Here is a 15,329-nt window from a genome sequence, read left to right on the forward strand (position 1 = left end):
GGGTAGTCAGCAGGCACACAGGAGATGCCTAGGGAGAAGGCAGTTGAGTCAGAGACCCCAGATGCGAATGTGGATGTGTGGCTGAACCGCTATCTGGTGACTATCATGGCACCCCTTGGACCTCCGCCTCTTTCACCACAGTAGCAACAGGTGTTGCCACAACATGATATTATGGATTTGGACGAGGGGAGTACCCACTAGAAGGAATTGGAGTTGGACCCTCCGCATGACATGGCTGTATTGGGAGGGGAGTCCAGGGCTCCTGGGCGTAGTCAGCAGGTAGTGTTCGAGATTCACGATGAGTTGGGTGCTCTCGAGAAGTTTCTAGTGGATATGGAGCCGGGTGCGTGGAGGATGGTAGCCTCGGTACAGGAACTAGCCCTCGGGCTGACGGATCAGGTGGTGGAGCACTCGCTCTTGTTGGCTATAGGGGGATGCGCTGAGGAGTTTGTGTGATGTTTTGACTCCCCGGGATGGCTTGCTACGAAGACGCCTGCCATGTTGGAGGAATGGAGGTGTCAGGAGCTAGTTGGGGAGAGTAGGACACTCCATGCTCAGGAGGGTTGAGCATGCATTCTGGGATGGGTACTATGAGACAGGCCCGACATGCAGTAGCAGGGGTTGAGGCCGAGCGGGTGGCAGCTATTACAACTCAGGAGGAGTTAGCCACTCGACTCCAAATGGTAGAGGATGAGCTAGTTCAACAGAGGACTCAGATGATAACCTTAGAAGAGCAGTTGGACCACGAGAAGGTTGAGCGGGTAGCAGTGGAGACTCGCCTTACTGCAGCCTTGGAGGAGATAGATGAGAAGCACAAGGAGGTTATGGAGGTAGTATTTATGGTGAAAACCGCTAGGGAAAGACAACTGTTAGCCGAGAGGGATCTATAGCAACGGACTGAGAAAGTCCACCAGTTGAGGGAGCAGCTTGCGACATCTACTCCACCTGCGCCTTCCTCCTCAGGGACGCTCTCTCAGCCCCCAACTCCTTGATTTATTTTGTATAGTTGTATTCCCCATTTTGTTGTGTCGTCCGGAGACGATTTTCTTTTTTTTAGGGGGTGATGTTGTCGGGTTAATTAGTAGTTGGTAGTTGTTATCGAGGGGTCGGTGTTTAGCTGACGGTTGGCACTCTTAGTTGGTCGATACCCTTATATATGTCTATGTACTTATCTTCGGGTTATGTTATGCGAGACGGGAATTGCTGTATTGGAGATATACTGTAATTCTGTGATCAATGAATATATCTGTGTGTTCTCTATACATTGTGCATATGTGTACTGTTACGTTTTACTTGCATTCTGTCATGTTCTGAACATGTACCCCAAGGGGCAAACAATTATAACTACCTCTAATGGGCATTTCTTACAGCTAGAAATGTTCATACAAATTGCTAAGCTTGGAAGAAACTCATGAAGTGGTCAAGCATGCAAAAAGTCACACACACAAGTCACAAGAAGATTGCAACATAATGTTTTACCCTGGATAAACCCTACAATGTGGGCAAACACTAGCAAGAGCAAGCATTGCTTCACATTCCGCTATCAAAACCATGCTACATAGGCATTACAATGCCTCCAAGAATTTTACAGAACTCTATGGTGGTAAGTTGCTAGCTCCAAATACCTGGAACTATGTCTACACCTCCAAAAACCCCACTTTGTCACTTTCTTTCACCAAGATGAACATGGAATGAAGGATCCAACAAGAGTTGACATGTCTAACCCTTCTTATAGTCTTCACATGCTTTCCTATAATCTCCCCCACATTAAAAATGGAACAAGTGTCCAAAAGGCAAGCTCAAATGATGAAAACCTTTCTCATTCTATGTCCTGTTTGTGCAGTGGCAAAATTGCCACTCCTACTAGGAAGAAATTTCGTTTTTTCTTTGGTCATGACTAAATCGCCACTGTAGAGGTGAAATTTCTGTAGCAGATGATGCTATTGCTGCCTGTTGAAATCGGTGAATTCACCAAACTAGGTTCATTATGAGGTCTGCAACTTATTTTTGAAGGTTATCTAAGATATCTTGGACCACCCCTCTCATTTTTATGACTTCATCATAGTTCCCTATGCTTTGTAATACCATTCAATTGGACAAATCACATTTCTAAGGCATTTCAGGTTTCTTCTTGATTTAGGGAGCCTGTTTACAACTTCTGTGATCCAATTTAAAGATTGGTCATACCATCAAAACCCCCTATAAGTTTAAAATGATTAGGAAATATGGATGAGATGCTAACGTATTTAAATTGAGCACAAGAACAAAACTTTCTCTTACCAAACATATTGCAAGACATAAACATGCAATTTATAGTAAAAAATGAGTTTATAGACCAAAGAAAGAGAAAATTTGTTTGGAAAAAAATGTTTGTTTTACAGAGATTAAGTTCTATAAAGTGTAAACATATCTCAAGATGGGAAATATACATAAAGTAGGATAGGCTTGGAGAATAAATCCTCCATACGATGGGAGCAACTTTAAGGAGCTTTGAATATTCTTATCTGAAGCACACTTGTCCTTAGTTTTGAATTTTATGTAAACTGTGTCTGTGAGAAAGCAGGATGAAATAAATTTCTATATGATCTTGAGACAATTTTCTGGTGACTAGATCTGAAAGATCCTGTTCTAGATCTGATCTGCTTATTATGAATTGTTTGGCTTGCTGATTGGTTTAAGAGTTTGTTTGCAAGTGGTTTTGTTTTTGATTTTCCAATACCAAGAAAGGAATGATGTTCGCTGTGAAACTTAAGCAAATAGAATGGAATTTGGACCCAAATAAACAATGAAATAGATAACTGATATAAATTCAGGGTTCTGATTTATTACTTACAACATTTATTTACTTTCAATTAATGAATTCGCTTCAGCAAACTATTAAGGAAACATAGCTGGGAATTGGTGCTGTTCAAATGAAGTTATATTGATGAAGGCAAATGCCGAATACAATAGAAAATGCTCCAGACTGCTACAGGATTATTGACTTGTGATGATGACCACAAATCAATTATTATGAATGCTGTAGACTCTTATTATAACACAGCGATGACTGCACCAGCTGGGTGGTCTTATTTAATGAAAGAATATGAAGACTATCAAGGATCGATGCTTCTCAGTCTGAACCAAACTGTGAGGACTGCAGATCTGTTGTATAACCCTAGTCGATCCCTAACCAAAGAGCTGCCATAATACCAAATTCGCTGTCCCAGTCATAGACCAAGTTGGCGATTATTTCTGTAAGTAGTTCTGAATTCGATTTCCTCAAACCCTTCATCTTCAAGCTTAGAAAATCGCTGGAACCAATTAAAATATTTGCTGAGTTCGAAAATATTAATAATTATGAATCATATGATTCCCAGGTGGCGTCCATATGGGTGAATAATTTTGACTTTACTCCAACAAACCCTAGGCGCCCAAGTCAACAACAAATCTGGAAAATAACAGGCTGAAGAATAACTCCAATTATGCACAAATGAGAACCGAGTGGAGATTCTCCTCAATAATGAATTGGGTTTCCATCCAATTCATAAACGTCCAAGGGATTTTGTCCTCAGAAGGATGTCTGGCATTTTGCAGGAAGAATTAGCTCTCCAAAATCCACCGTACAAGAATGAGCAAATAATAAATGATTGAATGATTAAATAATGGCTGCCTCCAATGTTCTTTATTCTCTCAAATCCCTAATTTGATTTTAGGGTTGCAAGACTTTATTTAAATAAAGTTTATTAAACTTTATTTCATCCTCTTATTAACTTTATTTCATTCCCTTATGTCTCGCTCAAAATGTATGATCCCCTTAGACGCCCTTTATTAAAAGAATTAAGTTGTTTTTAAAAACAACTTAACTCATGTCTCCTAGGCATCATGGCACAAGTGGGGCCCCTTAATTTTAATTTATTATAATATAAAGTGACTTAATTAAATCACTTTAATTTTTATTTAAATCAAACTTTAGACAATAATTTATTTAATCCAGTTTTATTCATAAATCTATCACCTGGACTCTAAACTGAAAACTGTAAACTGTTGATGCCCTCGCCATCCTGGTGATATCTAAAAATTGCAGGTGAACTAGCAATGTCCTAGAAAATAGGGATTCTCCTAAAAGTTAGGAGATTGTCTCCAATCAATTGAAAATGCACGTAAGGGCTCCTGCTCCGCTCCGCTCCCTAGTCCTCCGGGTGCTCAACCAATCAATTGGCAGTCCTCCCTAAAATATATGAGCCCTCCTAAAAATATAGGAGATGGTCTCAAATCATTTAGAATGGTCCATAGACACCCCAAAACCAACTCTCAGTCATTCCCTAAAAATAGGGATCACCCTAAAAAATAGGAACTGCCTTTGAACATCCAAAATTGCTTATAAAGCCCCTGCACAACTCCACAAGCCTCTGAATGGGTTCCCTCTTCGCTCCACTGGCCTATGGAAACCTGACAATAGGCCAATCCCTACTCAATTGCCTGTCACCTAGGAAGTGGACATTACAATCGTCCCTTCCCAAGATTGCTTGCCCTCAAGTGATCACCAAGCAACTTGCTACTCCACTCGTATACATTCTTCTCTTGGAAGAAATAATGATCTTATGCATGATTCTCATTGTTTCCTTGCATTATCTAGCTGTTTGCATAGTTCCTTGACTTCTTGTAGGTGTTTTCTTGTTTTGGCAGCCAGCATCTTTGCCTTCTTAGCTCTTTGTAACCATCCATCACACATTCTTTGTGTCTTCTTTACAAAATCAAAACATTTGTGGCTTGTATCCACAACATAATCTTCATGTTTGACTCCAAAATCTGGAGTGCCATGGTGTGAATTTTCTTCATGTGTAGGGATTTTGTCATCATTGGAATCAACTATCACACTAGAAGATGCATTGTGATCACCTAAAGAATCCATACCATCATTATCCATGCCAATCTCATTCCCTACATCAAGGGAAGCCATGCTTATCTCCCCTATAGAATCCTCTTGTGAATCTTCTCGCAAAGATGATGAAGCCTCATGTGAGTCACTTCCCAATGCTATCATTTTGTCTTCATGAACCGGATTTGCATGTTTATCAAATTCTTCATGTAGATTTTTGCACACTCCATTTGAATAATCTTTCCTCTTACACTGCTGATTTGAACTTATAGATACCAAATCATCATCATCCTCTTCAGGTACACCCATAAATTGTGTGAAGGAAAAGAGGTCACGTATCTTCTTAGGCAGGGAGCAATACTTATGGTAGCTGCTCATAATTGCATCATTTGTTGCCATGGCATGAGGTCTCTTAATTGTCCTTGTAGATGGAGATGAACCATTAGTGTGCATAATTTTCCTTGAAAAGGAATCTTCAACATGCTGCAATTTGCGAATGATCTTGTGTTGTGTTTGTTCAAATTCCTTCCATGCTTGTTTATTGCTAAACAACCCCGCCATGATGAGCTATCACGCTGTCCCAACTGGAAACCAATCCACTAAAGTATACACAACTTGATTTAACTCAACAGGCTGGCAGAATCCAAGCTCTGATACCACTGAAAGATCCCGTTCTAGTTCTGATTTGCTTATTATGAATTGTTTGGCTTGCTGATTGGTTTAAGAGTTTGTTTGCTAGTGGTTTTGTTTTGGATTTTCCAATACCAAGAAAGGAATGATGTTCACTGTGAAACTCATGCAAATAGAATGGAATTTGGACCCAAATAAACAATGATATAGATAACTGATATAAATTCAGGGTCCTAATTTATTACTGACAGCATTTATTTAATTTCAATGAATGAATTTGCTTCAGCAAATTACTAAGGAAACATACCCGGGAATTGGTGCTGTTCAAATGAAGTTTTATTGATGAAGGCAAATGCCAAATACAATAGAAAATACTCAAAGTTACCCCGAGTTTCCGGGACGGGGACGGTAGGGGACGGCAAATTTTTTTGCCAAATTTGGGGACGGCGGGGGACGGCAAAGGGGACGGCTATATAGGAAAATTTCAAAATTCTAAATGTTCATATGAAAACATGGATAAAGCATGCATACATACATTATATTCATATGAAAACAATAAAACATGGATATAGCATGTGTATGATACTATGAAAAGTTGAAAACATTTTAGAACGTAAATTCTGAACATACAACATTGTTAATACTCAATAGACAATATGCAATTATGCATTCATAAATCAGAATTTCAATTCATTCACATTGTCAATATGCATATCAATAGACTCGGAGGTTAAATTTTCCCTACTTCTATCGACGCAGTTTCCCCCCATATTTTTCAACGGGGGTTTGGGAGCAGCGCCCCCAAGGTGGGGTCAAGGGGCAGCGCCCCTTGCGCACTCCCTGTCGCGATACAGGGCGGGGTTGAGGGGCAGCGCCCCGTGAGGCCAAAAAAACTTATTATTTAATAAAGGCGTTGGGTGTTATTTTTCTATTGACTCGCCGAGTTTGGAGATTTTCTAATCTCTGTGTCAAAATGCCCAAAGGCTACACTGCTGCCATATAGTTTCATTGTCAAAATTATGAATTAAATTAATAAATTTAAAATTTAATTAATGTTATCTTTTAATTTTTTTAATTTTTAATAATAATTTAAATTAATAAGGGGCCTCTATTAGAAAATTTAAATAAAAAATTGAAAATACAACTTTTTAAATTTTTTAAATATTTTTTAAGGGCCTTAGAATGGGGGACGTCTGGCCATCCCCGGGACGAATTGGGGATGTCCCAGCCGTCCCCAGCCGTCCTGGGACGTATGGACGTCCCCCCGAGCTAGGGCAGGCGTCCCCCCGTTTCGGGGACGTCCCCTCAAAAAACAGGGCAATTTGGGGAAGGGGGGAAACGTCCCCTGGCTGTCCCCAAGTCCCCGAAACGTCCCCGGGACGGGGACGGGGGTTTTCAGGTCGGGGACGCGTCCCTGGGTAACTCTGAAAATACTCCAAACTGCTACAGGATTATTGACTTGTGATGATGACCACAAATCATTTATTATGAATGCTGTAAACTCTCTTATTATAACACAGTGATAACTGCACCAGCTGGGCAGTCTTATTTAATGAAAGAATATGAAGACTATCAAGGATCGATGCATCTCAGTCTGTTCCAAACTGTGAGGACTGCAGATCTGCTGTATAACCCTAGTCAATCCCTAGCCAAAGAGCTGCCATGATGCCAAATTCGCTATCCCAGTCATAGACCAAGTTGGCGATTATTTCTGTAAGTAGTTCTGAATTTGATTTCCTAAAACCTTTCGCCTTCAAGCTTAGAAAATCGCTGGAACAAATTAAAATTTTTGCTGAGTCTGAAAAGATTAATATTTATGAATCATATGATTCCCAAGTTGCTTCCATATGGGTGAATAATTCTGACTTTGCTCTAACAAACCCTAGGCACCCAATTCAACAACAAATCTGGAAAATAACAGGCTGAAGAATAACTCCAATGATGCACAAATGAGAACCCAGTGCAGATTCTCCTCAATAATGAATTGGGTTTCCGTCCAATTCATAAACCTCCAAGGGAATTGGTCCTCAGAAGGATGCCTGGCATGGTGCAGGAAGAATTGGCTCTCCAAAATCCACCGTACAAGAATGGGCAAATAATAAATGATTGAATGATTAAATAATGGCTGCCTCCAATGTTCTTTATTCTCTCAAATCCCTAATTTGATTTTAGGGTTCAAAGACTTTATTTAAATAAAGTTTAATAGTTTATCAAACTTTATTTCTTCCTCTTATTAATTTTATTTCATTCCCTTATGTCTCCCTCAAAATGTATGATCCCCTTAGACTCCCTTTATTAAAAGAATTAATTTTTTCTTAAAAACAACTTAACTCATGTCTCCTAGGCATTATGGCACAAGGGGGCCCCTTTTATTATAATATAAAGTGACTTAATTAAATCACTTCAATTTTTATTTAAATCAAACTTTAGACATAATTTATTTAATCCAGATTTATTCATAAATCTATCACCTGACTCCAAACTGAAAACTGTTGATGCCCTCGCCATCTTGGTGATATCTAAAAATAGAAGGTGATCTGACAGTGTCCTCCTGGAAAATAGGGATTCTCCTAAAAGTTAGGAGATTGTCTCCAATCAATTGAAAATGCACGTAAGGGCTCCTGCTCCGCTCCCCAGTGCTCCGAGTGGTCAACCAGTCAAAAAATAGGAGCTCTCCCAAAAAAAAGGAGATGATCTCAAATGATTCAGAATGGTCCATAGACACCTCAGAACCAACTCTCATTCATTCCCTAAAAAATAGAGACCCCCTAAAAAATAGGAACTGCCTTTGAACATCCAAAATGGCTTATAAAGTCCCTGCGTAACTCCACAAGCTTCAAAATGGGTTCCCTCTTCGCTCCACTGGCCTATGAAAACCTGACGATAGGCCAATCCTTGCTCAACTGCTTGTCACCTAGGAAGAGGACATTACAACATCATCTTCTAATTATATATCATCCTTAGTATAACACTATAACCATATGTACACTGTAGAGAGTGAAGCCTGGAGAATTGGAAATTGGTTAGACTGGAGGGCTATAACTGGCCATTCAAAATATTTAAATAAAAATTAAGTAGAGTTTTTATGTAGATAAAGTGGGAAAAGATTTAAGTACTCATTTTCCTGCATTGAATTGGCACCCTGCATCTGTCTGTGCTAATTCAAACTAGTATGCCATTTTTTGGAAAAACCTTGTCAAATCTGGTCAATCTCAGAGAAAACTGGGAAAACCTGCAGGTTATTTAATAACCTTCTTTTAAAACATGGGTTATTTAAAAACTTGCAGGTTATTCATACCTTTTTTAAGAAACCCTCAGAATTTTGCTTATAAAATCCTATTTTTCCATTTTTGACTATTTAAGTGTTTTAAATGTGCTGTGTCAATGCCATGTAAATGTAATATCACTACTACTATAGTTGATCGAGGAGGTCCTCAAAGCAGAGTTTTTAATCTCTTTTGCTTGGAATTCTTTCTTTGATTCAAACTTTCTCCATGTGTTTTTTATAAATTGATAAATTAATAGCAGCCCCTCTCGGGACTTCAATTTTTACAGGAGGCTAGTTTTTGACATTTTTCTATTAACATTAAGCTTATTGTGTTGTTAACCAATGTTTGTTAAGGAAAGAAAAATAACATTTTTCAATAAGAAATGCATCAAGAAATGAGAATTCTTTTTATATATTGGTAATTATTAATAGGAACAGCAAGAGGCTGGGCTTATTCTCAGCAGATGTCCAATGCTTGCTCTCATAGTCTGGCATTGTGACATATTGTTTTGACTTTTTATGCATGTATAGCATGTACACTGATAGGTCACTAAGTACTCTTTGTTATTGATGTAATTGTTTGCAACTGCAGGCAAGGAATTTGATATTTATGCAAAAGTGGTAGTGAATGCTGCTGGACCTTTTTGTGATGAAGTGCGAATGATGGCTGACAAAGATGCACAAAAAATGATTTGTCCCAGCAGTGGTGTGCACATTGTTCTTCCTGATTATTATTCTCCAGAGGGCATGGGTTTGATTGTACCAAAAACAAAGGATGGGAGAGTGGTTTTCATGCTACCTTGGCTTGGAAGGACAATTGCAGGAACTACAGATTCCAATACTACTTTGACGATGCTACCAGAACCCCATGAAGAAGAGATTCAATTCATTTTAGATGCCATCAGTGATTACTTAAATGTTAAGGTGCTGTACAAACATCTCAGTTGTCATTTTAAAAATATCATGGTCATATTTATTTAATGATAGACTTCTTAGAAGATGAAAAATATAGAAGTTTTGAAGCTAAATCTAATGTAAAATTGACCAAGGAAATCCAGAAGAGGCTTTTTAGAATATCGGTGAATATTTTCATCACAATGACTGCTATTATAGGCAAACAAACTATTAAGGATATTGGATACAGAATATTGAAAGCATCCTTATAAACCTCAACTGTGTTGATGATAGGCTTTATCTCAAATCTTGCTAGTGCTTCACTTGTTAGATGATATTTCCTTGATCATCAGTTGTTTTTAATTTTGTTGGCCTTATTTCCAATCTCTTTGATCCTTTGCTCACTTAATGTTATTTATTTGATCATCAGTTGCTTTTAATTTAGTTGCTTCTCATGCATTTGATTACTTTTGGCAACAAATAGAATGAAGTTGCTTTATCATTAATTTCATCAATAGATTTATTGAATATATGGAGGCTGGCTAGGGAATGCATTGGATTTAGGCTCAAAACTTTCAGACAAAATATGTTACTTAAGTGAGCCAAAACATCTGGCTGTCCTAACATAGACATTATTGGTAAGATTTTGCTGCGCATTACAGCTTATTTGCATAACGGAAATATCCTCGAAAGATACATTATGATATTATGGTATGTCTTAATATGATAAAAAATTACCCATTTATATAATGTAATCAATGCATAAGATAGACCCCAAATTGTAAATGATGTTCAATTTACATTCAATATGCAAGTTTATATTCTAATTTAATATTTATTTTTTCTATCACTGAATTGTTGTATAAATCTGATTGTCTTCTTTTATGTGGCAGGAGAGGAGGAGCATTTATTAATTTCAATGTCCATTCTCACACATTTCATTTGGTATATGTAGTGGGCTGGGTACAGTCAAGCGACGCCTTGACCGGCCATGTCTTTTGGACATGGCCGATCAAGACATCACTTGATTGTGCCCCCTCACAATAATAATGCATGGCATATTGTTTACCAACCGGTGCATATATTGAAACACCCGATAATTATCGGTGGTGCATAGTTATCTTACCACCCGATATAATTATTGGTGGAGCATGGTTTATATTAACACCCGATATAATTATCGGTGGCGCATGGTAATATTAGCATTATCTTTCACATCCGATATAATCGGTGTATGCCAAGCGGTGTATCCTTAACATCCGATATAATTGGTGTGAACATAGACTAATCTAAACGGTAGTTTAACCGATAATCGTTAAGTCTTATTTGCAAGAATTAACTCGATTTGTCAATCGGTGAATATGAATAGATTAACGAATTTGGATACTAGGATTAATATAAAGGGAATCTTTATCAATTGAATAATCGATATGATAAATGATTGAGTGAGAGACTTCATTTATCTCTCATTCAATCATTTATCTTACCAAAGCTATCTATACATTAACACAAATGACCTAATGATTTGAAAATAAGGGAAAAGATTCAATATTTTATTAATTGAAAAATACATTATCTGCTTGGGCTTATGGTTTTTGATTCCCAAGTTAGAGATTGCTCCATGGGAGTCCAATAGAGAAAGTGAGAAAACATGCAAGTATGTAATGTGACTGTTGTCATTTTTTGACACCCTTGGTCCATTAGTGAGAATCGATCAGAGAAATGTTCCATGGGCCAGCACTGCCCAGTTGATCAAGGAGAAAAGCAGTGAAATCATGGTTTGAAGTGTTGCCTTGTCGGAAGTTCCTTGGCCCTCTCTTTCTCTTCTCTGGAACTCCAGAACCCCGAGGTTCCGAATTTCTTTGCCTTAGCCTCTTTCTTTCTTGCTTCAGAACTCCGGAACTCCAAGTTTTTGAAGTTCCCTTCCTTCCCTTAGCTTTTCTTCTGTTCTACTCCCCCGAAACTCTGGAACCCCCAAGTTCCCAAGTTCCTACCCCGGAACTCCGGAACCCCCAGGTTCCGAAGTTCCTTGTCCAACTACGGTGACCCTGGTCTCTGAAATTCCCCAACTACGGTGACCCCGGTCTCCGAAGTTCCCCAACTTTGGAACCCCCAGGTTCCGAAGTTCCTTGTCCAACTACGGTGACCCCGGTCTCCGAAGTTCCCCAACTACGGTGACCCCGGTCTTCGAAGTTTTCCAAACTACTTCCGACTTGCAACACTTCCGGATGGCGTGATCGACACTAAAAGCTTTAAATGCTTCGACAGTTTTGGTGACTTATGCACTTTTTTTGTGAAGCCACAAGGGTGCATTTAATGTTTTTGGCAGGATTTCCATCAAGGGAGGTACAGGGCCATGCTGGGTGACTTATGTCATGCCTAACTTTGGAAGGTTAGTCAATCTATCTTCCTCAGAATTGTCTTTGGAGGTAAGGCTAGGTTGCTTGCATGTACAAGTCAAGTGCATGCACTTCCCTGCACCTCCAGACTGACATGCAGCGGTCATGATCACCACTGTAACCCATTTTTCTATATAAGGCTGTTAAGCCTCATTGTAAGGGTTCTCTCCCTATTTGCTTGGAGTTTTCTTATGCTCTCCTCTTCTCTTGAAGACTTGTAATCTTTGCATTTCTGCAACTGTAAGATTGGCGTTTGGCCTTATGATTAATTGAAGAACACTATTCTTGCCTTCTTTCAACCTATATATGTTGTGTATGCTTTCTTACCTTCATCATAGGTGTATGTTGTGGCTCTTTCTCTTCATATATGCTGTGTTAACTGGTTTTTTAAGTGTGACTCGTGGGAATTCTTCTCCCCTCTTGGCATTCAGTGGAGTCTAACCTTCATCTATGCATTGGGGTTACTCATATAACTGAAAGTTGTGCATCTTTAGGGTGTTTCAGTTAATTACTTGTGTCATTTCGGTAGGGAGAGGAACTATCTCTTCTTGGTGCATCACCTCCCTTTGTTTTCAAGCAATTTCTCTCTTCTCTTTTCCTTTGCAAGTTGTTAGGGTAGGCTTAGGAATTAGCTTTGAAGTGTTGAGTTGGTTCAACACCTGCACCTAGATAGAGAAGGAAGCCGGCCTTCTTCGGAGATTCAACCCCCTTGCGCAAGGTCCCACACTTCGGGGTTGTTTCCATGTTTCACAAGGTTGCTGAGTTGATAGCTCGGCAAGGGTGCAAGCTTTTGTGATAACAGTGACCTTCTACATAGTTGCTTCAGGAAGACTTGTTAGCCTATTTCATTCCCGTAGGTTATAGTTGAGACTTGTTAACCTATTTCATCCATCAAAAGTAATATTATTTGATTAATTTAATAAAGTTTATAAAATGAGATTTTAAGTGATGCACAATGTCACTTTATAATGTCCCTAAGCCCAAATTTAAATTGACAGATTTTAATTAAAAAGGGAGGGAAAACCTGAAAAGTGTCTAGAAGCTTCTTCGGCAGTTATAAAAGAGCAGCTTGGTCTTCATTTGAGATATGCTTGGTGTTGATGTGTGTTTTATGGCACCTCGAACACAGGATAAAGTATTGAATACTCCATCCTCTCTTAAACAAAGACCTCTCTAGTGCTGAGTGCTAGGATTACTTGAGATAACTCCAAGGTTAATAATGTTAGGTCTTGACGTGTGGATAGCTTCAATGGTTGATGTGTTTGCTGCTCTTCCAAGTGGACTTACGCAATTGTTCTTCTAGGAGATGATATTCTTGATCACAAGGAATGCTATTCTTACGAATGATAATGCAATGTAGTTCTTTTTCTACTATCACTAATGATTGCTTGATGAAAAAATGTAAAAAAGGTTGAGGGTTTAGGAATGCTAGACTAACACTAGGAATGCAAGAATAATGGATGATTTTAAGTTAAACTCAACTAATCTTTCCTTTGACATGCGAAGAACAACTCCACAAAGCTGGTGCGATCTTCTAATGATAGCTAATGGTATTCAAATCACTACCACGGACATAGACACCATCAATACAATGCATATCGATGAAGAAGTAGCAATTGAAGTTAAGCTTGACTGAAATGAGTTCAGTTGACTACGCAAGATACTTCACAATCAATGAAATACTAGTAGTGTGAACGTAGGAGTTTCATCTTCAATCATGGACATAAGTCTTTCATTCATCTAAATACTTAAGCAAATTTGACTCTTATTTTTTTTTTTAGTTTTAAGTTCTCTCTTAAAAGGATGAAGAAACAAGCAAATGCTCCAAACACAATAAGTCACCAACACTTCAATGCCTTTATTATTCCTGGTAGCATCAAAGCAACAATTCTTCAAATTCTTCTAATCAACCCTTTACAAATGAAATGAGTGGAGCTTATATAGTGCTCTCAAATACAATGAATGGCCAAGATTGAATCAAAATCAAGGGCTAAGATCATGCCACTTAAACCCTAATTAGGGTTTTAAAAATCAGCCAATGGGAATATGACATCCATTTGGCACAAACTTCGAGGTAAAATCCTCCAATGAGAAAAATAGACGCCACATGGGATCATAACAAACTTTCTTCTAGAAGCTTGTTCCCCTTATCTCTTTCCTTCGATGCAAATTCAACAAATCTGGACACTATGCATGGAATCTCGCTTATTGGAGCATTAGGCATGACTTTCAATTGATGTTCCATGAAGCTCACTTCGTTTAAGGCAGTAACAAAATTCTTCTCCCATTTCTGTCCGAAATCTTTAGTTTTACCAGCAAGTTGCATGAATGATTGTATTTCCTCCAACTGTCTCTTTGAAGGTGATCCGGCTTGTTGGTGTTGGGAATAAGCCACACCCTGACCGACAATGGACTGGTCTAAGAGGGGCCAGTGGCTCAGTAGTAGAGCACTCTAACAGCGATGGAAGGTCCTAGGTTCGAGTCCTAGCTGGTCCATGTCTCAACATGGTATCAGAGCCAGGTCCAGGCTAGGAGCCCCAAGCACACGAGAGGTGTGGCTTAAGGGGGGGTGTTGGTGTTGGAAATAAGCCACACCCGGACTGATGATGGACTGGTCCAAGAGGGGCCAGTAGCTCAGTGGTAGAGCACTCCAGCAGCGATGGAAGGTCCTAGGTTCGAGTCCTAGCTAGTCCATGTCTCAACACGGCTGTCCCAAAGAAAATGAACCTTACTCTCTCTACTAGTTGATCAACATCTATATGGATTCCTTCATTCATCTCCTTTCCATGTATGATTTCAGTCACTGCCATGATTTTATCGTGTGTCACACTTGTTGCATTTTCCACTTGAGTGCAACCACTGCTGATATCTTCAAACATGATCTTCCTCATTCAGAGCAAGTTATACCAATGCTGGAAGTCATATTATTGCTCTTCTTCAACACTCCTTCGTTCACCAAAGTCTTCTTGGGTAAGCTCATCAATGCTTGCAATCTCGGGATAGTGTAATCTTTGGTGAAAGTGAAAACATCATAAGCAGCCTTGAGGACGGGAGTCCTATCAAGTACGCCTGAAATTTAATCAAATATTCTCACTAGCTCTTTCACAAAAGCATTTACTTTGGTGAAGGACTTATTTATCCAATTCTTCATCACATGAGTTGAAATCCTCATTTCTTCTAAATTATCAACTGAGTCTGGAGGGAGCAGTGGTGGAGGCATGTTTGAAGGATCATTTTGCCTTATCGGTTCTCTGACTTGCTGCATATAGTTTCTCAA

The 15,329-nt window shown here is 39.0% G+C and overlaps 1 protein-coding gene across 1 annotated transcript in view; it reads left to right on the top strand.

Annotated features, from left to right (window-relative positions):
* LOC131079542 (glycerol-3-phosphate dehydrogenase SDP6, mitochondrial) overlaps nucleotides 1–15,329 on the top strand; it is a 114,772-nt gene that overhangs the window by 56,987 nt on the left and 42,456 nt on the right. The window contains exon 3 of the mRNA XM_058017519.1: nucleotides 9,352–9,683. Coding sequence (XP_057873502.1) covers nucleotides 9,352–9,683 — 332 coding nt within the window. The remainder of the gene's footprint in view (nucleotides 1–9,351; nucleotides 9,684–15,329) is intronic.

This window comes from Cryptomeria japonica, chromosome 8 (assembly GCF_030272615.1).
Source record: "Cryptomeria japonica chromosome 8, Sugi_1.0, whole genome shotgun sequence".
In the NCBI taxonomy this organism is placed as follows: Eukaryota; Viridiplantae; Streptophyta; class Pinopsida; order Cupressales; family Cupressaceae; genus Cryptomeria; species Cryptomeria japonica.